Source organism: Gobius niger (assembly GCF_951799975.1).
Source record: "Gobius niger genome assembly, chromosome: 23".
Classification (NCBI taxonomy): domain Eukaryota; kingdom Metazoa; phylum Chordata; class Actinopteri; order Gobiiformes; family Gobiidae; genus Gobius; species Gobius niger.
Genome location: NC_136874.1, coordinates 10,052,368 through 10,076,365, shown reverse-complemented (window position 1 = coordinate 10,076,365; position 23,998 = coordinate 10,052,368). Strand labels below are relative to the sequence as shown.

Below are 23,998 nucleotides of genomic sequence, written 5' to 3'. Positions count from 1 at the left end.
AAGTTTTTAAAAATAACCAAAAATATTTTTTAAAAATCAGCAAAAAAAGTTTCAAAAAATCAACAAAAAAGTTTTTAAAAATCAATATAAAAAGTAAAAAAAGAAATCGACAAAAGAGAGACAAAAACTCAACACAAAAAGCAGAAAAAATTAGATTAAAAAGAACATGAAAAAAGTTTAGATGGGTTTTGTTGATCTTACCCTTATCTATCTCACCTACAGGCTGTAAGTTCCAGTCCAGAACCTTTAATATTTGGGTAAAACTGGAAATGTGCTCGGTCAAGGCTAATGGGGAAGCAATATATGTTTAACGCTGCACACATTTATCAAACATAACCACTTTTCTTTTCCTAATATTTCCTAGCCTTTATTCCCATCTGTGAAAGGAGCATCATTTTTTGTTTGAACAAACCTTTAACTGTGTTTGGAAAAATCTACCTGAGGATATTTTTCTCCCCCACTTTTTTTCTCTTACAGATAAAGATCGAGCTTCCCACGCAGCTCCACGAGAAGCACCACCTCCTCTTCACCTTTTATCATGTGAGCTGTGACAGTAACAGCAAGAAGAAAGACCTGATCGAGACCCCAGGTGAAACAGGCGACGGTGCTGATTTACATACTCCTGCAATTTTTGCCTTACGCTTAACTCTGCCTCGCCCACAGTGGGATCTGCCTGGCTGCCTCTGCTCAGAGATGGCAGAGTGATAATGAATGAGCAGCACTTGCCTGTTGCTGCCAATGCGCCTGCCGGGTACCTCGGCTCCCAGGACGGCGTCTCCAAGGTATAGAAATGTGATGGCTTTTGTTCTTTCTCTCTCTCGACTAAGCCCCAATTTGAGGTAGATCTTATTAGCTGGGATTGGATTAGGAAATCAAACAAGCTTTCTCAACAAATGCCAAACAAATTAGATCAGTATTAGAATGTAATCCCTAAAAACATTACCTGCAGCTTTACCATTCCCCATCGATAGACAATCTTCAGTACAGAAGCCGAGTTACACACTGGTGATATGATTTATCTCACACCACCCCTGTTTTTTTAGCACTCGGGCTCAGAGATCAAGTGGGTTGATGGCGGGAAGCCTTTGTTCAAAGTCTCAACTCATCTGGTCTCTACAGTGTATACTCAGGTATTGCTGCTCATTATTCACACACAAAGAGTCACATTTAAATATGATTAAGACGTTTAGAGACATTTCTCCGCAGGATCAGCATTTGCACAACTTCTTTCACCACTGTCAGAAGATGAACGTATCGGAGCAGGCTTTAGAGGGAGAGCTGATCAAGTATCTCAAGGTAATGTTCGTTGTATGATTTCTCTACTATTATGTGCGACATCATGAGAGGTTTAACCATTTAAAAAGAGAGAATATTCTGTTTAAAGTTCAATTTATAGCATCTGTTAACCCCCATCTGAACCGAGCACATTTTCTCCAGTTTGGCGTTATCTAAATCAAAAAGCTTCTTGGGAAAAAAGTGTCAAAATAGCGGCAAAAGCGACAAGAATTCAAAAATGCCGCCAGCATGAAAAAGCAATAAAAAAGAACGTCAAAAAAGTGTTGACGACATCGCAATAATGCAAAGAAAAAGATCCTTTTAGATCAGTTTTGTTGCTCTTATCTTCCTATAGCTCATAGGCCTGTGTCAGCTCTCCAGTCAAGAAGCTTTTAGATTTGGGTGATGCCGAACTGGAGAACATGCCCTCATTTAAGAAGTGGGTGTTAAACCAATCAATAATCCAAATCTCAATCTATCCTAAAGAGTCTTCATGCTATGGAGGGCCACGTCATGGTCAACTTCCTCCCCATTATTATCAACCAGTTGTTTTGTGTGCTGACCAGAGCAACGCACGAAGACGTGGCCGTTAACGTGACGAGGTGGGTATTATTTACAAAAACCTTCATGTAGCGATGCCGACTTTGCCGTCTTTTATCATCACTTATAGATTCACATTTCCTGCCTCTGCTGTGCTCTTCGTTAGTCTTTGAAGCATTGCCGACAGAGTATAAAAGATGTGACACAGTATGGAAGGAGTACATTTTGCCACCCCCTGCTTCCACCTGCTGTCTCCTTTTGCTTTCATGTTTTGGGAAATGTATTTATTTACTTACAAAACAACAGCTCTAATATTTCTACAAGTTGCTGTAGGTATAAATACAGGGATGAGACTACTTCCTGAACCCGCTGTATCCTCCTCGCAGGGTGATGGTGCACGTTGTGGCTCAGTGCCATGAAGAGGGACTGGAGCACTATCTCCGATCCTACGTCAAGGTACATTTCTGTGTTAAATGATACAAGTTTGTTTTAAAATCTTTGCCATTTTCCTTTTTTACTTTCTCCTTCCACAGTTTGTGCTAAAACCCGAGCCATATTCCGGTTTAAATGTGAAAACGGTTCACGAGGAGTTGGCTAAAGCGATGACGGCCATCCTGAAGCCCTCCACGGACTTTCTGACCAGCAACAAGCTGTTAAAGGTAGAACTCATGGATTTGTTTTCGATGTGTTCCTCGCTCTAAATCACGTTGCGTTTCAGTACTCCTGGTATTTCTTCGAGGCGTTGGTCAAGTCGATGGCTCATTATCTCATCGAAAGTGGAAAAGTGAAGGTAAATGTTTTGTGTCCTTCAGCTAATGCATATTGAATTAACCCCTTTAAACATTTGTCTCTTTAATCTAATTCAGCTCTCCAGGAACCAGCGTTTCTCCGCCTCCTTCTATCACGCTGTGGAGACTCTGGTCAACATGCTGATGCCTCACATCACGCAGAAGTACAAGGACAACCTGGATGCGGCGCGCAATGCTAATCACAGCCTGGCAGTTTTCATTAAAGTTTGTTTGCTTTGTTATGCTCATGTTTATGTAAATGGCATCGAGTAAAAGTAATTATTCCGTTTTGTTCTTTTTTTCCTCAGCGCTGCTTCACCTTCATGGACAGAGGCTTTGTCTTTAAACAAATCAACAATTACATAAACTGCTTTGTACCTGGAGACCCAAAGGTTTCACAGTTTTTTCTACTTTTCTTCTTTTTACTCTTGTTTTAGAGTGAGATACAAATGGACATAATATCTAAATTGCTTTTTTTTTTCTTACAGACATTGTATGAATTTAAGTTTGAGTTCCTGCGTGTCGTCTGCAATCATGAGCACTACGTCCCTCTCAATCTGCCCATGCCCTTTGGAAAGGGGAGGATACAAAGGTTCCAGGGTAAAATTAAAGACCTTCAGCATCATTTAGTCTCCTGCATCATCTTCCTGCCGCTCCCACATGTAACTCATCTGCCTCTGCTTCATGTAACTCAATATTGTTCCCCAGATCTACAACTGGATTACTCCTTGACTGATGACTTCTGCCGAAACCACTTCCTGGTTGGCCTGCTGCTGAGGGAGGTGGGCGGGGCTCTTCAGGAGTACAGAGACGTCCGACAGATCTCCATCCAGGTGCTCAAGGGCCTGATGATCAAGCATACTTTCGATGACCGCTACATTGCAAAAGTAAATCCAATGCCATTCATCAAAATTATATTGTTATGTGTTAAAGTGCAAACATGTGGTACATCATAATATTGCTTTGCTTCACTAGAGCCATCAGGCCAGACTGGCCACCCTATACCTCCCTATGTTTGGGCTTCTTCAGGAAAATGTCCACAGGCTGGACATGAAGGACTTGGCTCCGTTCAGCAACCACAGTGTAAGCCTGACACCTAGTGGCCCAGTACTAAACAACACATATTGAGATTTTAGGGATTTGTTGAAAGTCGACTTCTTTATTGTTTCACTAGAATTCCAGGGACGACTCTTTGGTGCCAAATGCTCTGGTGACGCCTCACAAACCGGGCAGCTGTATAGAAAACGCACTGCACAAAGACGTATTTGGCGTCATCTCTGGAACAGGTTCTTACTCTGTTAAAGCCTAGTTCCCTGATAACACTGAAGACCAGCAGATTTTTAGTTTACCTTGTGCTGTTCTTGTGCAGCGTCTCCCCACAGCTCCACTCCTAATGTCAGCTCAGTCAACCATGCAGACTCCAGAGGCTCGCTGGTGTCCACTGACTCTGGGAACAGCCTGTTGGACAAAAGCAGTGACAGAACCAACTCCCTGGAAAAGGTTTATGCTCTTCTAATTCACACACACGTGATTGTTTATAGAATATTTTATTCTGTTTCACAAATAGCTTTTTGTGCATCACCGCAGCGCTCCCACACTACCGCTCCTTGCATGTTAACTCAACAAAAAGAGAAATTTCGGAGGCACTCGGTTCCGGTGCATCCTGTCGGCGCAGAGAACCCCGCGCCAAACCGTGCGGCTAAACGCATCACTATGGACTTCTCTCTGCTTTCTGTGCCACTGTTTGACCCAGTGCAGGACAATGACAGTGTCCTGGATAAGCCAGGGCTGAACGGCCAAGCTAACCCATCTCTACAAGTACTTACGGCCGAGCTGACCTCTTTTACTGTGTGCTAGAAATTGTGCAATGTCCCACAAAAAACTCTTCTAAGTTTTGATTGGGTTTGGTCCTTGCGGGCATCTGTACAATACTCTCAAAATCTCTCCTTTCAGTTGTCCCACATGCGGGAGTGCGTTGAGTTCTGCTCGTAAATATAACATTTTAAATCTCCTGACTGATCTTGCTCTCTCAAAGCTGCACTGTGCTGCTGCCTTCTCTGCTCAACACTTGACACTTTACATCTGTGGAGCCTGAATCCTCCAGTGTGTCTTGTATTTTTCAATGGCTAACTTCTTACTCTTGCCTCAGAACCAGTGTGCGTTGGCCCTGGGCAGCACCTTGCTCCGCTGCGATAAACTGGACAGAGATGAGATCAGAAACCTGCTCATGTGCTTCCTACATATACTCAAGAGCATGTCAGAGGGTAGGTCCACCTCCTCTTTAACAAGCCATATTCCAACTGTCTTTCTTTTTTTCCTAACAAGGTTTTAATATGTGACTTTCAGAGGCGCTTTTTTCATACTGGAACAAAGCAGCGCCTTCAGATCTAATGGACTTCTTCACATTGTTAGAGTAAGTTTCACAGACTTGGGTATTCAAATGCTTAGGGAACTTCTATAGAAAATCATTTGTTTTCTTTTTGCAGAGTGTGCCTTCACCAGTTCAGATACATGGGCAAGAGATTCATCGCCAGGTAACAGTATTACACATAAACCACATTTGAAAGCAGCCTTTTAACCCAATTTTGCGAATGAATAAAGCACACACTCACATTAAAATGATTTGTTATATTTGCTAACCCTTTTTCTTTATTATTAATGCTTCTGGCAAGTGTAATGTCACTAATGCCCCAGTCCCTGGCTCTCTCTCTCGCATGGGTAAGATGAAGCAGGCTGCATAACGATGTCTTGGCTTTTATATCTTTATCTATTATTTACCCAGCACAATTCTCTGTTGGTTTTGGAGAGTTTGGGATTGTGATCTGTCTTATTGTTGTCTCTCATAGGAGCCAGGACGGGCCCGGCCTCATGACACCAGATAAGAAGTCTTTAACTCTGCCTGTATCTCGGAACAGGGCGGGGCTCCTGCACGCACGTTTACAGCAGCTGGGGACGCCCGAGAGCGCACACACCTTCAACAACAGTAAGTATCTTGACAGGGGATAGATAAAGACTGCAGATTAACTTAACACTTGAGGTTCTGTTATTTTGCTCATCTGATTTACATACTGCACATTGAATACTGAAAACTGCATCAGAACTTTCTCAGGAGTTCAAAAGCACACTGTTCCTCCTGCTACACGCCTTAACTAATAACTAATACCCAGAACACACTGCTGCTCTAGTCCTGACTTTGCCAAAGTTCAAGTTCAAGCAGAAAACAATTATTTGCAGCTGTGCATATAACACTGAAAGTATTTTGCTTTTAAAGCAGTGCAAAGTAACTTGTTTACTTTCATGAATCCTTTTCGTTGTACCTCTGGGGGCAATACAAGTGTTAATGGGATGATTGGGGGGTCTTCCATCTCCCCCTGGTGTCTCTGGCCAGAAAACCACAATTGCAACATCGCTGCCTCCGGGGATGCACACTAATGGAATCTCAAAGAAGGCTAACGGGCAAAGCTAACTGCGGGCTAGCTTTAAACAAGCCAAATTTGTATAAAACAATTATCTCCATTGTGTAATTGGATGTACAATATGCCTCTCTTCCTTTGTCTTTTCTGTGAGCTTAGTATTTATTCTCACGGACAATTATTGAGTAAAAAAAACATGCCCCCTCTAGGGGCATGACTTACTTAGTACTGCTTTAATTTAGGTAATAAATGATTATATTAACAAGTTATTTTATCTGCGTACTTGTAATTGTTTGTACCTGTAATGCACTTTGAATTGCCTAATGTATGAATCATGCTCTACAAATAAACTTGCCCAACAGCTATTGTTTTTTATTAACAATTTCTAAAACAGTTCACGCCAGTTTATGCGCCCTCTACTGGCAGCAGTGATGTTTTGCAGTCATATTTGTCAGGCCTGAATAACTCTAACCTGTTTATCATACATATTTTTACTGGACCTTCAGATCACTTTAAAGTTTGTTTTTAAGCTAATCTATTATTTGTTTTTTTTAATATAAATTAATCCTCTCCCTCTTCCTGTTGTTGTTGTTGGTAAAGTAAGTGAAGTAGTCATTAGCATTATCGATATAATAAACCCAGCCCTGATAAAGCGTTTCAGTAAATCTCATATTTATAGCCTCAATAAAGGCTTATCTCTGAATGACCTTTTGTATGTGATGTGCAGTGTATTCTCACGCCGAAGCCGACGTGAGCAGCCAGTGTCTGCTGGAGGCCAATGTGTCCACTGAGGTCTGTCTGACTGTGCTCGACACGCTCAGCATCTTCATCATGGGCTTCAAGGTAACAGATACAGAAGGGAAATCAATGAAGTCTAACATGCACATTTGGTCATGAACACATTACTGGGGGAGGGCAATGCAGCGATTTTGGAGAGATTGTTGATGCACACATACTATCTGTTTTCCCAACCTACTCCTCCTATTGGGCTCTGAGTGAATGACAGACAGATTTAACCTATCACTGTGAGGCGTGAAGGTCACTAAGGCAGTCTATATTGGCCAAGTGTGGATGAATTGTAATGAAATCAAAAGACCTTAGTTTGTTTGCTATATCACCCACCCCTGTATATTCCCACTGTGTCCCCCAGACACAGCTGACCTCTGACCTCGGGCACAACCCTCTCATGAAGAAGGTGTTCCAGGTGCATCTGTGTTTTCTGCAAATCGCACAGTCTGAGACGGCCCTCAAGCACGTCTTCACCTCCCTCAGGACCTTCATCTACAAGGTAATCCAGCCCCTCGAATTCAAATCGTTGTGTCGGCGTGGGAGCCTTTCCTCACTGTGCGCCCTTTCAGTTTCCCTGCACGTTCTTTGACGGCCGCGCGGACATGTGCGCCTCGCTGTGCTACGAGATCCTCAAGTGCTGCAACTCCAAGCTCAGCAGCATTCGCAGCGACGCGGCCCATCTGCTCTACTTCCTCATGAAGAGCAACTTCGACTACACGGGCCGCAAGTCTTTTGTGCGGACACACCTGCAGGTAATAGAGATACCAAAAAAGCATCTAGTGTTCTGCAAAGAACTCTAAATGCAGGATCTTTGACGTAAATTTATTTGTTTAAGGTGGTTATTGCAGTGAGCCAGCTGATTGCGGATGTGATTGGGATCGGCGGCACCCGCTTCCAGCAGTCTCTGTCCATTATTAACAACTGCGCCAACAGTGACAAGAACATCAAGGTGACTATCGTGTGAATATGCTTGAAAACAGCGGGTTCTGAAAGCGACTAAACCCATATGAATTGCCTTGTGTAGCACACGGCGTTCCCCTCGGACGTGAAGGACCTGATGAAGCGCATTCGCACGGTGCTGATGGCCACGGAGCAGATGAAGGAGCACGAGAACGACCCGGAGATGCTGGTGGATCTGCAGTACAGTCTGGCCAAGTCCTACACCAGCACCCCGGAACTCCGCAAGACCTGGCTGGACAGCATGGCCCGCATCCACCACAAGAACGGGGATCTGTCCGAGGTACTGCAAACGCATCGCTCTCGCTCCACTCTATTCAAAATACAGGATATCCTCAATACATTTTCTCTCTCTCTCTTTCTCCAGGCAGCGATGTGTTACGTGCACGTGGCTGCTCTGGTGGCTGAATACTTGTGGAGAAAAGGTGACTGGGCAAATCTGTTTCATCTCTTTAACGGCCCTGTTTTTGAATTGCTGCACACTTTGCTCACTTTTAATGTCCTTCCTGTTTCAGAAGCCATGTCATAAGTCACCAGTTCAAAGTTAATGTGGTAGAAAGTAGTTATCTGACCATTAGTGATTTCAAAACATACATCGTGGCTAGTTCTGTATTAGTTGTAGGCAATAAACACAGTACAGAGTGTCACATTGCCATCTCGGCACTGGTCCAAAGGTCTTTCGTTCATGACTGTATTAAAAACAAGGCATTACGAGATAAGATTTTCACGTTTCTTCACCTTTTCAGCTGGAAGGTGAACTCTGTTAGTGAGCAAATGTACAACGGGCAAAGCGAGTTCAAGCATTATGCAAGCAGAAGCGGGATTAATGTACTTTTCTCTCCTAGGCATGTTCAGACAGGGCTGCACAGCGTTCCGCGTCATCACCCCCAACATTGACGAGGAGGCGGCCATGATGGAGGACGTTGGGATGCAGGACGTTCACTTCAATGAGGTACCGTCCTACTTTTCAATGTCACTGCTTTCAGATAGCTTTCTTGCTATCTGTTTAATTCATCGGTGAGGAAGTCAATGATCTACTGACAGTGTCCACTTTATCACTCAGCACCTGTGCTCTTATCAGCGGGCGATTAATTGCTGAATTCGCAAATTACCGTATACAGACTTTGATTCCACATCCAGTATTTAATTATCCCTCTTCCTTATGGTAATAACATAAAAAAAAAGGAAATTTCAGCTTTTCTGTCCAACTTTCCTCCTAAAATTGGCACTTCTTGTAGAATTGTGACTAATAGTTGCCACTGCTAAAGCAATTGGGTGTTTAGTTACTTAACATTCTTGCTCATGTGCACTTAAGCTGTGACATAAAAGCCTGACATAAAACTGAAAGCGATGGCCACAAAATGCATGTTTTTTACGAGATCGTCAACAGCTGCGGACTTCACTTTTTCCTTCCACCTCCCATCTGTTTTACGAGGTGAAGATGACAGGCCCATTTCCGACTTTGTACGCGTGCCTGTCCTTTTTTTTTCTTCTTTTTATAAGGACACCGTGCTCCCTTCAAGCCCCACCAGACAAATAGCGCATGAAAAATGATGAACTGTCCGTGTGCTTGTGTGTGTAGGAGGTGCTGATGGAGCTGCTGGAGGAGTGCGGGGACGGCCTTTGGAAAGCAGAGCGCTACGAACTGATCGCAGATGTCTACCGGCTCATAATCCCCATCTATGAGCAGCGCCGGGACTTTGAGGTTGTCCATCAAAACAAGAAAAGCTATTAAACTCCAAAATCAGCAGGTTTTCAGGGTCAAAACTTCTGCTTTACAGAAACTGACACATCTGTATGACACACTCCATCGTGCCTACACCAAGGTCATAGAGGTGATGCACACTGGGAAAAGGCTCCTGGGCACATACTTCAGAGTGGCCTTCTTTGGACAGGTACGGGCTGTGTCTGTGTAATCCCTCCAGCGGTCCAACTGTGTATTGTATCTTAACAAGTTCTTTTTATGTCCTCTTTGCTTCCTAAGGCCGCGGTAAGTGCACAAAGATGTTCTCTATTGGGCACATACGTTGCATTGTGTAGTATCTTGTACTTTCTGCATGTTGCTTGAAGTAGTTTGCAGGATTAGCCACAGTAGATAAAGTCAAGGCTTAAAAGGCTATTGCCCCTTGCCCTGGATCAACTGTTTCACCTCTGGGATCCTCTCTTGTAATGATTGTACTCCAACCACATGGTCTCTGTTTACCTTTCCTCAGACACACAAAGTAGTGCCAGGTTTTGATTATATTACGCATAGCATTAGAGAACTCATTTCAAAACACAACATGCAGAAAAGGCTAACGTTTGTTTGTCCACTGCCACGTTTCTCCAGGGATTCTTCGAAGATGAAGACGGGAAGGAGTACATCTACAAAGAGCCAAAGTTCACCCCACTTTCGGAGATTTCCCAGAGGCTCCTGAAGCTCTACTCGGACAAGTTTGGCCAAGAGAATGTCAAGATTATACAAGACTCTGGCAAGGTGTGCGCGCAATAGCTAACATGTCTTTGCAGTCCAGGTTGTCAAACATTCACTGCACTTGTTGGTTCATTGGTTATTCATTATGAAGATTATAAACTTCAAATCAGTTACTTCAATCGATAATAGAGATTCTAGTTTCTTATTAAACACATTATAATATGAACTTAGATTACATACTATGGTGTTGATGTTGTGATTTTCTTTCCAGGTGAACCCGAAGGATCTCGATTTGAAGTACGCTTACATCCAGGTCACCCACGTCACGCCTTATCTGGATGACAAGGAGCTGGAGGACAGAAAGACCGATTTCGAGAAAAGCCACAACATCCGCAGGTTCGTTTTCGAGACGCCTTTCACCGTGTCGGGGAAGAAGCAGGGCGGGGTGGACGAGCAGTGCAAACGGAGGACCATCCTCACAAGTAAGATTTACACCAATTTAAAGTGCATATGACAAGTTTGATTGGATAATTAGATGAGGCTGTCTCCTGGGTCATGCTTATGCTCTGGAATTGATTCGATAAGCTCCTGATCTTTTGTCTTTTCAGCCACGCACTGCTTCCCGTACGTAAAGAAGCGCATAGCAGTCATGTACCAGCACCAGACTGACCTGAGCCCCATCGAGGTGGCCATAGACGAGATGAGCGCCAAGGTGGCTGAGCTGCGGCTGCTCTGTTCGGCCTCCGAGGTCGACATGATCAGGCTTCAGCTCAAGCTACAAGGCAGCATCAGTGTGCAGGTAAAGGCTTGAACTGCTTTATGTGTACCTTTTAGATGACAACACATTTCACTGCGGTGTATTTTCATATTTGTTCTTAGGTAAACGCTGGACCCCTCGCTTACGCCAGAGCCTTTTTAGACGACAGCAGTGCCAAGAAATATCCCGACAATAAAGTCAAGCAGCTAAAGGAAGTGTTCAGGTATAGACATTCGGTGCTAGCTTTTATAAATATACAAGTATGTGTAGTATTTATTGTGCTAATGCTATTCCGTTCGCGTGCCCCCCTCGCAGGCAGTTTGTAGACGCCTGCGGCCAAGCGCTAGGAGTGAACGAGCGGCTAATCAAAGAGGATCAGCAGGAGTATCACGACGAGATGAAGGCCAACTACAGAGACCTGACGCGGGAACTGTCCAACATTATGCACGAACAGGTAAGGAAATCAACACGGTGGGCATTCGCAATCGATCGTCTCGAGAAAAAAGATGCTGAATGACTAACCAGACTAACAAACCCTGTCTTCTGATGTTTTTGTGCTGGCCTATGCAGATCGGAGGGTAAATCCATTTAATTTCATCTACTAGTATATGTTTTCTTATGATTACAACTGAATAGAATATGTACTGTTCAGCCTATTCACATTATCATTTCAAAGCTATGCTCTTCTGTAAGCATTTTTCTAACTAAAGCTACTTCACTTCACACATTTCTTGCTTTCCTTGTACATTTCTACCTCCCCAATACTTCACAAGGACGAGTTGATACACAACAATTAGGTACACAACTGTAGGGTGTAAACTCCAGTCTAGATTAGTGTAAAACTAGTTCATATATAGTCACAAAGGCAAGGCAAATTGAATAAAATTATCACCTATATGACCTAGCAAAAAGCATACAAATAACTTTTTTTTTTTTTTTTTTAATCTTTCCTCAGATTTTCCCAGTAGACGATGGTGCCAGAAATGCCCTGTCTGACTCTATGGGAATCTTCAATGCTATCAGTGGCACCCCAACAAGTGCCAGCCCACACGGCTCCACCACCATCCTCTGATATCCGGTCGCCGTCCTGTGATTGGGCTCATCATCTGCCAATCCAATCATTTATGACATTTTTATGAACTCCTGGCCCTTTCCTACAGCTGGAAGAGAAGACAATTGTTTCCTATGGAGACCTTTATGAGAAATGGACCGGAATTTCTCCCCTTTTATCCTGTTCATTTTTATCCTGACACAAGCAGTGACTAAGCAAAACAAGCTGTGGTTTATCTAAATGATCCTGACTTCCCTGTCCTTGACATGTACACAAACAAAAGCATTTTGTAGCATTACGTCTTTTAATGTAAATACATACTATTTTTTACCTTTAGATACTTTGAGTAACTCCCAGCTCTGCTCCTGCATTTCGTTTTGTGCAGTGGATTTTTTTGGTATATCAAATGAACTAATGACTATTTTTAAGCCAATGGGTGTTTTTTTTTTTTTTTAATGCCAAGCAAATGACGTGTTAATCTATTTTCCGTTACCAAAAAAAAGTGTGCAATATTTTTGTTTATTGTTACCTAGTGCGTACCTGTCTATCTACCTACTGCTCTTGCCAAAGACGTCAAAGAATAGACTGTGCAATGCAAAGCTAGAAGATCGCAATCTATTATCTGTCCATAGACTTTTAGCAAATGTTCTGAAAATTGGCTGTAAGTAAGGCAATGACTTTTAAATAAAGAAAACATACCATACAATCACAGTCTGGAAAGTAATCTATATCTGTAAGATGAGCAGAAGTCATAAAGTCCTTACAGTGGGTGTTGCTGTGTTGTGGGACTGTACGGCCTGAGAGGGGACCTGCACACAGGGAGGTGCTGACAGATGCAGGGGAGTGGGCGTTCCTCTGGAGGTTACTTATGAACCATCTCTGCTCTCTGCTCGCTCTTCGTGTGGATAATTGTGGACAGTGGTCAATAATTGCACTGTCGGCTTTCATCTGGATACAGTGGGGAAATAGGAGTTGGCGCAATCATGGCAGGTAAGATCTAATATATTTGCTAATGTTTTATATGTAGTGTAAGAGCATTTTATAGTCTGATGTTTTTGCTTTGTTTCTTTGCTTTTGCAGAGAGGGGGAAAAGTAAAAGTGTAAGTTCAGTTATTTCTTCAATGTTTTTAGATAATAACAGCCATGTTCAAAGTTGTGTGCTTGTTGTAGATAACTGTCTGTGGATACCCACTGAGTATCTTCTTCATTGTGGTCAATGAATTCTGTGAGCGCTTCTCCTACTATGGCATGAGAGGTGAGTGTTTAAACTGTCGGTCTGACTCTGAGCCCCTCTTTGCGCTTCAAGTACCATTTTCATCATCTTTCTACAGCCGTGCTGGTGCTGTATTTTAAGTACTTTCTCAAATGGGATGATGACTTTGCAACAACTATCTACCACACATTCGTGGCTCTGTGCTACTTAACACCAATCCTTGGAGCGATCATTGCTGACTCCTGGCTGGGCAAATTCAAGTATGTTTGAAGTGTTAATATCATTTTAAATGATCTTCTCACTCTTTTAACCCAACACTTTTATTTCCTGCAAAGGACTATTGTTTACCTGTCAATAGTCTACACTCTTGGGCAGATTATTTTGGCTGTGAGTGCCATTCATGACATCACAGATGCGAACAGAGATGGGGTTCCCGACAACATGACCCTTCATATGTGAGTTCAACTTCCTACTTTCCATAAAAATACAACTAAATTAAAAGTCATTTAAAACGCTGACTCTCCCCTCAGTGCTCTGTCGATGGTGGGGCTGGTTCTCATTGCTTTGGGAACAGGAGGCATTAAACCTTGTGTGGCAGCTTTCGGTGGAGACCAGTTCACTGATGAGCAGGTAAGAACCCAGAGGAACGTGAAGACAGAGAGGCCTGCACTGATAGAGATATCAGCTGCAGCACGTCAGCACTCCTGCGATTATCATTTTTATTGACCTGCGCGCAGACCTGTGTTTCTGAGATGTTATCACAGTCCAAGGCCAGGGGCGAAGTCTGTCTTTACTAATGAAGTGTGATGTTGTATAAGGCCTCTGTAAATTCTATGTAAAGGTCTCACAAGTAACACAGATGTAAAATATGCACCCAACAGGAAAAGCAGAGGAGTACCTTCTTCTCCATCTTCTACCTGTCCATCAACGCGGGCAGCCTGCTGTCCACCATCATCACCCCCATCCTCAGAGGTGAGGCCACAGATCCCTCATAGAGCATGGAGCAGGAAGCACAAACTGACTCTTGTCTTTGTTTTTCCTGCAGCTACGGAGTGTGGAATTCACACTAAACAGCAATGCTACTCGCTGGCCTTTGGTGTCCCGGCCGCTCTCATGGTGGTCGCCTTAAGTAAGTTAAAAACAATCTGACTCTTCTGTGCGATTTTAATAATATCTCATTGTGACTGTGCATTATCAAGCCATAAGGGGGAAATTCCTACTGGTTTAATGCTTATTTATCGCAATATTTTGTCTTTGTGTTCAGTTGTGTTCATTATCGGAAGTGGCATGTACACCAAGACAGCACCTCAAGGCAATATCCTGGTCAAAGTCTGCAAGTGTGTTGGTGTAAGTGCTCCCAATAATTACTCCTGACTCGTGATAAAAGCATCCAAATGGGTATCTGTAAAAGTCAACAGAGAAAAGTTAACAGAAATCATGTGTTTGTTATACATACAGTTTGCCATCAAGAACCGCTTCAGGCACAGGAAGCCTGAATATCCCAAGAGGGAGCACTGGATGGACTGGGCTGATGAGAAGTATGATGTAAGTGCAGGTTTCATGCTTTTTTATGACTTAATGGGACAATAAATACTGTATTAATCATAGTTTCATACTAGCTTACAAACATCTGTTTCGTTGTGTTGTAGAAACTTTTGATCGCGCAAGTGAAAATGGTGCTCAAAGTGCTGTTCCTTTACATCCCTCTCCCGATGTTCTGGGCTCTCTTCGACCAGCAGGTAATCTAAAAAACACAGTTGCTCATACTTTGAGGATTGGAGACCCTTGTGCTGCTAATATAGGGTAAAAATACAGCATTTACAGCTTTCCTCAATAAAATGTGTCATCAACAGGGCTCACGATGGACACTTCAAGCCACCACCATGAACGGAGACTTTGTAAGTGTATTATTCATTTGAAATACCAACCACAATAAAGGGCTTTTAACATTCCCTCATTTGTCTTCCACAGGGAATCCTTGTTGTGCAGCCCGACCAGATGCAGGTAAGACTAAAAACATTGATATTATTACATTATATTATCATATTTTGGTCACACTTTATCTTATTCTACCCCCTCCTCCCTCCATCAGACTGTCAACCCCATCCTGATCCTGGTTTTGGTGCCCATCATGGACAGCATCGTGTACCCACTGATCACTAAATGCAATCTCAACTTCAGGTATCCCTTCCTTCCAGATGATAATTGTCTCTCCTGTGCAGCGTGATTCGACAGAGCTTGTGTGTGTGTATTTCGCAGCCCGTTGAAGAGGATGACCGTGGGCATGTTCTTCGCCGCTCTGGCTTTCGTCGCTGCCGCGCTCGTCCAGCTACAGATTGACGTGAGTGCCCCCCAAAAATACCCAAGCGTTGGCAAAACTGTATTGATCTGATAATGTATCTGCTCTCTCTCCTCTGATAGAACTCACTCCCCACGTTCCCAACGGGTGTTCAGTCCCAGGCGAAGTTTATCAATATGATGAACACAACGGTGCAGGGCAGTGCGGGGGACTTTAATCTGACCCTTGAGCCTTATAAGGTCAGTTACTGGCTGCATGAACCTAAACCCAAAGTTATGATTGTGTTGCAATCTCACATAAGCCTTGTCTTCCAGGCCTCTCCAGAATACCTGACGTTCACCGAGTCATTCACTCTGACCCTGGGGACGACGAAACATCCAATCAGTTTAGCTGAGGGAACCCGCAATACTATGGTCATTGTCTCAAAGAGTGCTGAACCTATTCAGGTAAACAAACTCATTTTGGAAGCACTTTGCTTTGATGGAAATAGCATGACACTTCAAACTGTAATAATACACGTAACTGTAATAATTAACCTAATTACGCAATAGTTACTCAAGAAAACAGGACACATGCCAGTCATTCCACTTTAATTCGCAGTAATATGAATAACACCTGACACCGACGCAGTTTATTACCAGGAAACATAGTGTCATTGCAGTAGTAATATGGAAACAGGGCAGCAAACACAATATCCTTTGCTATCCCCACCTACCTTGCTTATTCCCTACTATTACAATGTGATTACTGTGCTATAAAGTACCTGTTACCAATAACTTTGATCTATTTATTATCATCTACAGTTCAATGACATCACAGCCAAACCAGATGAAGGCAAAAATGCTATCAGGTTGAAAATCATACCTTGTAACTCACATTTGTGCACATTGCCAAAATAGCAGAACTGTTATCTTGACTTTTCTCGTAGATTTTTCAATGGATTTGGCTCCTCTCTAAACATCTCAAGCGGTGAGCTGAAATATGGAGACATCGTGGCCAACAACATGTCAGAATACCACAATGTAATATCGGGAAAGTAAGGCCGTGACTCTGCTTTATTGCCAAACGAATATGTCGAAACTGTTCTAAAGTGATTTCCCAATGATTTTCAGAGTTAAGTTTACAATCTTAGATGAAGCGACTCTGCGGGTGTGTGACTATGAGCAGACGCTGGAGTTCGGGAGCTCCTACACCTTGCTCATCCCCTCATCTTTTACATTCGAGCAGCAAACTGTAACTATCTTCTAGATTTGCTATAAGCTATATCTACTTATAGATACTGAGAATGACACGCTTTTGTTTTTCTTATTTCTGTAGTGCAAGGGGATTGTGCCAATCATGGACATCGCCCCAAACAGCATCCACATGGCTTGGCTCATCCCCCAGTACTTCCTCATCACCTTTGGAGAGGTGGTCTTCTCGGTCACTGGTTTAGAGTTCTCTTATTCACAGGTAAGTGAACTATTTTCAGTATAGCTTGAATTTTTTCCTTTTACAAACACGCCCGTCTCATAGGCTCCCAGCAACATGAAGTCGGTGCTGCAGGCGGGCTGGCTGCTCACGGTCGCTGTCGGCAACATCATCGTGCTCATCGTGGCTGAGGCGGCGACACTTGATGATCAGGTGGGTGGGACAGTTCGATTACAAGGATTTTCATTATTAGATGTGACAAACAAAAGCTAATCCAATTTCCTGTCCTTTAGTGGGCCGAGTACCTCCTCTTTGCCTCACTGCTGGTGTTGGTGTGCATCATATTCGCCTTCATGGCTTACTTCTACACCTACATGGACCCGGCCAAAATAGAGGCCCAGTTTTCTCAGCCAGAGGATGAGAAGAGGAGGAAAAGTCTGGAGATGGTGAAAAGGGCCTCCGTGGAAAGCCACAATGAAAAGAGAAGACACTCAGACGACAGCACTGACAAAGAGAACCCCTATCAGACCAAAATGTAGAGGGAACTGTGTCTGAATCTGGACTGTGAAGTGCTGTGAGTGGGTGACTCAGTGGGTTGTGATGGGTGAAGAAGGGCTCAAGGGCTTTTGATATCAGTGTTAGCTCCGTAAATCGATGTGATTTCAGTTGTGAAGAGCTTTGAGCTCATTGTAATAATTACATTTTAGTAGTTTTCCTTTAATGTCATTTTTGTTTGAATGTGTTATGTAAAATATATATTGTAAAATATTTTCAGTTTTATATATTATACCAGGTTTCCACTCTTGAAGGGATGATACTCTGACAGTGCACTTTGGTCAAAGGTCGTCTATCAAAGTTTGCCATAAATATAAATGTATCTCACCAATAAACACCAGCACAGATGTTCATGGACCACTGACATGTTGCACTTAATAAACTCTGCCATGGTTCTGATCAGTGGAAGAATAATTGTCTCAAACATACACTACTAGATGGTTTTTGATGAACAGTAGTGGAGTACAGGAGAGATGTAGGTTTTAGTTAGCATTAGATCTTTATTTCTCATGTCACTTTGAAAGCTTACAAGGAGCTTACATTAAACTTGGGAATTCTCAGATGACACAAGCAAAGATTATATACAGTACTATAAACTGTCAGCTATAATAAAGGAGACCAAATGTACACATTTCGTCGTCATTTCCGTAGCATATGTTTTCTGTAAGGTATAGATACTTTTGCCAGAGGCAGGTGCCCATATCCATAAAGCATTCCATATTTCCATACTTACTCTTTGCAGTTATAAAAATATCAGATATTTCTTTCAATCCCTGTGTTGACAAGTGCGTCTTGAAGCAACTCCTCAACATTATTGCTGCATTAGCACAGTAGTAAATTCTGGAACTTTTAAGTAAACATATATAGCAAAACATGGCTATTAGCAACTTTTTCATTTGTTTTTCCTATTACAGATTTTTAAATACTTAACACACTTTCAAAGTGCAAAAAACTGATCTGAAATTAGAAAAAAGGTGCAAATCATACTACAAACAAATGGTGAAAGCATAAAGAGGACATGGCACTTCTAGCTCAGTGTGGAAGTGAGAAAAGAAATGACTGGATAGGAATTTAAAATGGCATCTGAACTTGGCATGGCGTTTCGCCCCGACATCAACACAAACGGATCTCCTGGATGGTTATGGTCCTTGCCCCATTTTCTCAACTCCATTACTTTCTATATAACGCGAAGTATAAATTACAAGCAAGGTAATCTTTCACTATCACTTTCAGTCAGCGACACGGGCCTTTAATGTCCCAGGCTGTTTTCATCACGGTTTGATCTAATGATCATTTAACATGTCAATCATATATGCTTTCATTTCAGAATCACTGCTGATCTCTTCTGACGACACCTAAACAACTGAAAAAACAAAAAACAAACAGCACAGTCTCCCACTCCCTACACAACAGAACGTCATCTACTCCTAAACAGTTAGTCATAGCTCAGCAGGTGACTGAAATGGTAGATTTGTTCTTCAAACCAATGAAATACTGAACGGAAATTCACAGAAAAGACATGTAAAACTAAAACGTGTTATGAAAAATAAATGCCAAAACAAAGGTGTGACGATCCAAAAAGTCAAGGCATTTTCTGTTTCTTTCTGTTGGAGTTTTTAAAATTTTAAATATCTACTTTTTAAACATGATCAGTATCTACAAAATGCGCAAATGACCATTTTGTACACAGTGATTCATTTTCCCCCCGCAGAAAAGACACTACTAGTCATCATGTACAGGTACAGCATGGCGACCCCTCCTCTCCACATAAAGCACTTTACCTGAGGTTTTCATTTATGCTGCAGTTTGTTTTTTTTGCCTCAAGGGGGAGTCGGAGCACACACTCTCGAGCACACTCGCACCCACCCCGTCATGCTTTCTGTGAGGCTATGGGGATGACGCCTGCATTCAGTGGAGGAGTGGAGTGTTGTTTGATTTGAGATAGAGAGATTTATCAGCTCTTTGTTGAGAAAATCTAGGCGCTGTTCGTCTTCAGTGTGCGGCTCGGGCATTTACAAAGTCTGACTGCCCTATAAGCGTCCCATCCGATGCATGAAGCCAAGTGGCCAAACTGTGCCACCTCCTAAAAAACTACAAGAAGCTCCTCGAGAGGTCCTCAGTGCCTCGCTTAGAATCTGGAGATAAGTTGTTGTTTTTTACTTTTTACAAGCTTGGTTGACCCTCCCCTCTCTCAAAAAGCAGGTGGGGTCACGTGTGTTCAGCTGGTTTTTCGATGACCCCTGATGGCGAGCGTGGCCGCTGCGGGGAGGGTGGCGCTTGGGGAACAAGAGAAGCTGGTCTGGAGCAGAGCTGAGCGGTCACTAGGTAGAAGAAGAAGACGTCCTGCTAGTCGAATAACTGCAAGACAAAGAAACATTCAGGAAATATTGTTTGTGGAGCTAAAGAGGCCATACTTTCTGCTTTTATAGAGCATATTAGCCTTCGTATGTCACATTTCTTAACCAAATAAATACAAATAAGTCATGGAAAAAGATAGAAAAAAGTAAAAAAAAAAACACAAAGCCCTAACTTATGATGTCAGCAGGTGTTGACGCTCTTTACCTCTGAAGTCGGTGGACCATGTGTGCCACGAGTGAGTCCGAGATGCCAGGAAAGGACTCCTCTGCCAGCAGGATGGCCTCCCGCAGCTCATCCAGGACCATGGGGTTACCGTTCACCTGCTCCTGCCGCGCTTTCAGCTGCGCACAGAGGAGGTGTTAGCGAACAGGCAGATCTCTCGTATAACAGTAGGGAGCATCGGCACATAAACAAGCCAAGAAGCTTTCCATGGTGCACTTAATAGGTACTAGGTCAAGTCATACTATTAATTTGAGCGAGCATGGTCGGGAATTTTATCAAGACACAGCTACCTACACATTGGCGGTTGCAAAATTAACCACAAACCATTTCCTTAAGCGCTCTATTGAACATAGCTCATTTCATATTTAGATGCTATTACCTCAGCTAACGCAGGAGAGATGACTGTGGTCAGGCTCTGTGAATAAGGCCTCTTTGGAATGTCTTTTGTCTGTGAGAGAAGAGAGGGAGGATTATTAGATTTAGCTCGAGGGGGAAATTTACACATTTACATGGTAATTTCCTTGTCCCACATTACGCCTCTGTATACTTTCTCAAGCACCGCCATGTTCTCCTACCTTGTCCGTTGCTCCTGACTGCCCTTCGCCATTTTGCAGCTTCTTGGGGTCCTTCTCTCTGATGGTGAAGATCCAATCATCGCTGCCGAAATCGTTCCCACCCGATGCCTGGCCGTCGTGCTCCCTGCTTAGACGGACACAAAACAGCCACTTAAGATGAAAGTCATGTTCTTAGCTTATGTGCAGAATAAACCAGGAGAGAAGGGGCTGGCATCATTTCCCAACTCCTGCCAGAGGTATGTATTTGATAAAGAGAGCTGTAGAATGCAGTACTTACGAATCAGATTCATCCGAGCTGGAATCGTTGGCGCGGGCCTGCTCTGCCTTCCACCTCTTGTACTTGTCCACCAGCTCGATCAAGTACGAGGTCTTTTTCGCGTGACGGACAATCAGCTTATGCTTCAGCAGCTCTTTGGCAGTTGGTCTCTGTGGAGCACATAGGGAAAGGTAAGAAGGAAAAAAAGAAGAAATCCCAATTCAATGATATCACTGTCAAGAAACACTCACAAAACTGGGCTCTTTGTTGAGACAAGCCTCGACAAACTCCTTGAGCGGTTTGCTGTAGTTGCCCTCCAGCGTGGGCGGGTTGTTCTTTGGAATAAGGAATAAAACCTTCATGGGGTGAAGTTCGGAGTGCGGAGGTTCGCCTTTCGCCAGCTCAATGGCCGTGATGCCCAAAGACCAGATGTCAGCCTGCAATGCACAAAACACACAGGAACTCATTAAAGCAACAAATGATGGAATTTACAAACAAACTGCACTTTTATTAAGTTTCGCGAACAGTATCAAATCGACTGCTGTCAGCGCCGCTACCTTTGAGTCGTAGGCAGACTGCTTGATAACCTCCGGTGCCATCCAGAACGGCGTGCCGACAAAAGTGTTACGCTTAATCTGCGTGTCGGTGAGCTGCCCCGCCACGCCGAAGTCTGCCAGCTTCACCTCTCCATGCTCAGACAGAAGCACGTTGGCAGCTGTGGAAACAAAAGAACGCCGCAAAATCAATATGGCTGCCTCCCAGACAACGCACTACCTCTCAAACTACTCCCCGTTCTGTCAAAGTCGTTTATCTACATGGGCAATTTATCGCAAAACCTCTTAGTAAGCCGACACCCAAATGAATGAAAGCGTAAGTGGTAATCAATAGCATTAAGGTGGTATTTCAGATTTCGTAGTCGCCAAATAAAACATTTGTGAGGGAAGCCTCCTACCTTTGATATCCCTGTGGATCTTCTTCTCCGAGTGCAAATACTCCAGGCCCTTCAGAATCTCTCTCAAGATGGTTGCAATCTGAGTCTCATCCAGGCAGCCGGGCTCCATCTGAGTAATAAACAAAGAAAATCATGCATACAAGCTAGGTAGGGAACAGTGCTCTGTTTTTAAAAGAATAATTACAATTCCAATACACTGCCTACCCACAATAAAGGATTGTGGTGGAACTTACCAAATCTAATGCTGAGCCTCCACCTAAATATTCCATGATGATCCATAGTTTTGTGTCCTGTGCAGAAAGGAGAGAGAGTAACTATTTTGACACAGAAAAAAATAGCTGCTTCGTGAACTTCTCTTTTATCAGTAGCGCGCATCACCTTTAGGTACGAGCCGTAGTACTTGGTGATGAATGGGCTGTCGCACTGGCTCAGCACAGTGATTTCCTGCTGGATGTCTTCAATCTCATCTTCAGCTTCTTCTAGGTCTATGATTTTGATGGCCACGACCTTCTGCGTGCGATTGTCGATGCCTTTGAATACTTCGCCAAATGAGCCCTTGCCAATGCGCTCCAGCTTGGTAAACAGCTCCTCTGGGTCTACTTTAGAGTTCTGATGGAGACAGAATAAAGTGAAGGTGAAGTTAAAACGAGGAAAGAGCTGCAAGAGCGGGAGTAAATGAGGAACAGCAGCAGCGGCGGCGGCCTGTTACAAGACATGACAGTTCAATCATTTCAACATCATTGTAAAAGGAAGCATCTCCAGACAATAATGCATTCCTGTTGTTGTGTTGGTTGTGAACATAAACCACAGGATCAGTCCATTTGTAATCAGAAATATAATTCATCTAGAAAGGATGAAATCTGACACACGCACACACACCCACCCATATCAGAACCTCTATAAACAAGAAGCACATTCAATACAATGGCACAGTAAACACTTAGCATAGCAAAGACAAGCACTGCCAATATAAAAAGTACTACTAGTCAGAGATGTAGAGTAGATTATATTTAAATAAGTGCATATTGTAGAGTCTGGAAACATAATTCATCAATTTACATTTAGGAAATGTACATTTCCATTCTCTATTGATGTCACCAACACAATTCCAATGAGAGCAGTCCAAAACACAGAAGTACATGGTGGGCATGAGCAGTGAAATGTGTGCACATGACTCTTTATCCCCACGGTGATGATGAAGCCCCTGTTAATAAAATATCTGCATTTGTAAAAATGAACTAATTACTTGAACCCTCTCTTGCAGCTGTAGTTATCAATAACATGAATAACTGAGCAGTGAGTCAGGTGTGAAGTGCTGTAAGCCCTCACAGCGAGCATCTCCATGATGTACACCTTGTTCTAGTGCAGTGACAGAGGGATCAGAGCTCACCTGCATCCCGGGCAGGTGGCCCTGCACTGGAGAGTGGGCCATGGCGATGCTCCTCGCGTCTCACCGCAGGGCTCGAGCTTCGGTTCGAACGGTGAACAGTGTTTTTTGGCGACACAAAATAACTTGGAAATCCAGGTTAATGGTGCGATGTAGTCGCTTCAAGTAAGTTGCGAAGAAATGCACTCCCAGGTCCTCCGATCGACGCCCCCGGGGCTCTGTCAAAATACTTCAAGGAGCCCTGAACAGCTGACCAAGCTCATAGCTGTTTGCTGTGGCTAATTCGGAGAAATCCGCAATGTGTTAGCTTGCTAACAGACGAGGTAACCATTAACTAACGCTAGGTTAACTTCAATTTCCCACTCAAAAGAGCGATGCTTCTCCAATTAAACCCGCGTGTACGTCATGGGGTGCAACGACAGCCTTATATATGTAATCAGTCCTGCTGTCACTTTGTAAAACGTTTACACTCCCAACAGTGTTGTCAGCTAGCTAACATGGTTAGCTCGTTAGCTAGCCACCAGAGACGACCTGACAAATGCTCTGTCAGCGGGCTGGCTCTGAGCACAGTCTGTCGGCATAACGCGAATGTCCGCAGCAGAATCAGGCTCCGGTGAACTCTGTCCCGACTCGTATCTCTGCAGTAACTTGTCTTCGCAAACTCTACAAGTCACACATCGGTTGCTCGCCTCTGTTTTTGTTTCCTCCCTCACTTTCGTCCCGTACTCTCGGCCATCTTGTCGGGGCTGTGACGCCTGGCTGGGCGGACCCGGATCTGGATCAACAAC

At 43.4% G+C, this 23,998-nt stretch overlaps 3 protein-coding genes across 12 annotated transcripts in view; 2 read left to right on the top strand and 1 right to left on the bottom strand.

Moving 5' to 3' along the window:
* The window catches only part of dock9b (dedicator of cytokinesis 9b), a 34,756-nt gene extending 22,080 nt beyond the window's left edge, over positions 1-12,676 (top strand). For 6 of the 9 annotated variants that reach the window (XM_079581386.1, XM_079581385.1, XM_079581384.1 and 3 more), the window contains exons 19-52: positions 478-589; positions 664-782; positions 1,044-1,130; positions 1,207-1,296; positions 1,762-1,877; positions 2,202-2,271; positions 2,349-2,474; positions 2,534-2,605; positions 2,682-2,828; positions 2,912-2,995; positions 3,092-3,203; positions 3,312-3,490; positions 3,579-3,686; positions 3,778-3,889; positions 3,973-4,103; positions 4,753-4,867; positions 4,950-5,016; positions 5,090-5,137; positions 5,450-5,586; positions 6,744-6,859; positions 7,167-7,304; positions 7,375-7,557; positions 7,641-7,754; positions 7,830-8,045; positions 8,130-8,187; positions 8,608-8,714; positions 9,345-9,467; positions 9,544-9,657; positions 10,092-10,238; positions 10,447-10,657; positions 10,784-10,974; positions 11,055-11,155; positions 11,248-11,386; positions 11,888-12,676. In XM_079581386.1, coding sequence (XP_079437512.1) covers positions 478-589; positions 664-782; positions 1,044-1,130; positions 1,207-1,296; positions 1,762-1,877; positions 2,202-2,271; positions 2,349-2,474; positions 2,534-2,605; positions 2,682-2,828; positions 2,912-2,995; positions 3,092-3,203; positions 3,312-3,490; positions 3,579-3,686; positions 3,778-3,889; positions 3,973-4,103; positions 4,753-4,867; positions 4,950-5,016; positions 5,090-5,137; positions 5,450-5,586; positions 6,744-6,859; positions 7,167-7,304; positions 7,375-7,557; positions 7,641-7,754; positions 7,830-8,045; positions 8,130-8,187; positions 8,608-8,714; positions 9,345-9,467; positions 9,544-9,657; positions 10,092-10,238; positions 10,447-10,657; positions 10,784-10,974; positions 11,055-11,155; positions 11,248-11,386; positions 11,888-12,004 — 4,107 coding nt within the window. In that variant the 3' untranslated portion in view covers positions 12,005-12,676. Of the gene's footprint in view, positions 1-477; positions 590-663; positions 783-1,043; positions 1,131-1,206; positions 1,297-1,761; positions 1,878-2,201; positions 2,272-2,348; positions 2,475-2,533; positions 2,606-2,681; positions 2,829-2,911; positions 2,996-3,091; positions 3,491-3,578; positions 3,687-3,777; positions 3,890-3,972; positions 4,104-4,752; positions 4,868-4,949; positions 5,017-5,089; positions 5,138-5,449; positions 5,587-6,743; positions 6,860-7,166; positions 7,305-7,374; positions 7,558-7,640; positions 7,755-7,829; positions 8,046-8,129; positions 8,188-8,607; positions 8,715-9,344; positions 9,468-9,543; positions 9,658-10,091; positions 10,239-10,446; positions 10,658-10,783; positions 10,975-11,054; positions 11,156-11,247; positions 11,387-11,887 lie in introns of all 9 variants that reach the window. The other 3 variants (XM_079581382.1, XM_079581381.1, XM_079581380.1) reach the window with 1 other exon arrangement.
* Positions 12,677-12,728: 52 nt separating this feature from the next.
* On the top strand, positions 12,729-17,880 carry LOC306982243 (solute carrier family 15 member 1-like). The gene is made up of 23 exons (XM_079582098.1): positions 12,729-12,973; positions 13,064-13,083; positions 13,154-13,238; positions 13,315-13,456; positions 13,532-13,651; positions 13,727-13,826; positions 14,078-14,168; positions 14,242-14,325; positions 14,461-14,543; positions 14,655-14,741; positions 14,846-14,935; positions 15,050-15,094; positions 15,168-15,200; positions 15,289-15,377; positions 15,456-15,537; positions 15,618-15,734; positions 15,810-15,941; positions 16,299-16,345; positions 16,424-16,531; positions 16,608-16,728; positions 16,813-16,947; positions 17,011-17,118; positions 17,199-17,880. Exons 1-23 carry the CDS (start codon positions 12,967-12,969, stop codon positions 17,442-17,444), a joined length of 2,172 nt encoding a protein of 723 aa, XP_079438224.1. The 5' UTR covers positions 12,729-12,966; the 3' UTR covers positions 17,445-17,880.
* An 838-nt stretch (positions 17,881-18,718) lies between these two features.
* On the bottom strand, positions 18,719-23,978 carry stk24b (serine/threonine kinase 24b). Of its 2 annotated transcripts, none has more exons than XM_079582099.1 (11): positions 23,214-23,978; positions 22,202-22,432; positions 22,057-22,113; positions 21,824-21,932; positions 21,429-21,586; positions 21,123-21,308; positions 20,893-21,041; positions 20,616-20,742; positions 20,420-20,488; positions 20,023-20,159; positions 18,719-19,818 (listed from the first exon to the last, which is right to left on the bottom strand). In XM_079582099.1, exons 1-11 carry the CDS (start codon positions 23,253-23,255, stop codon positions 19,782-19,784), a joined length of 1,302 nt encoding a protein of 433 aa, XP_079438225.1. In that variant the 5' UTR covers positions 23,256-23,978; the 3' UTR covers positions 18,719-19,781. The 2 variants fall into 2 exon arrangements, with proteins under 2 accessions (XP_079438225.1, XP_079438226.1); XM_079582100.1 differs by having other exon boundaries at positions 18,721-19,818; positions 20,616-20,739; positions 23,214-23,977.
* Positions 23,979-23,998: the final 20 nt, after the last annotated feature.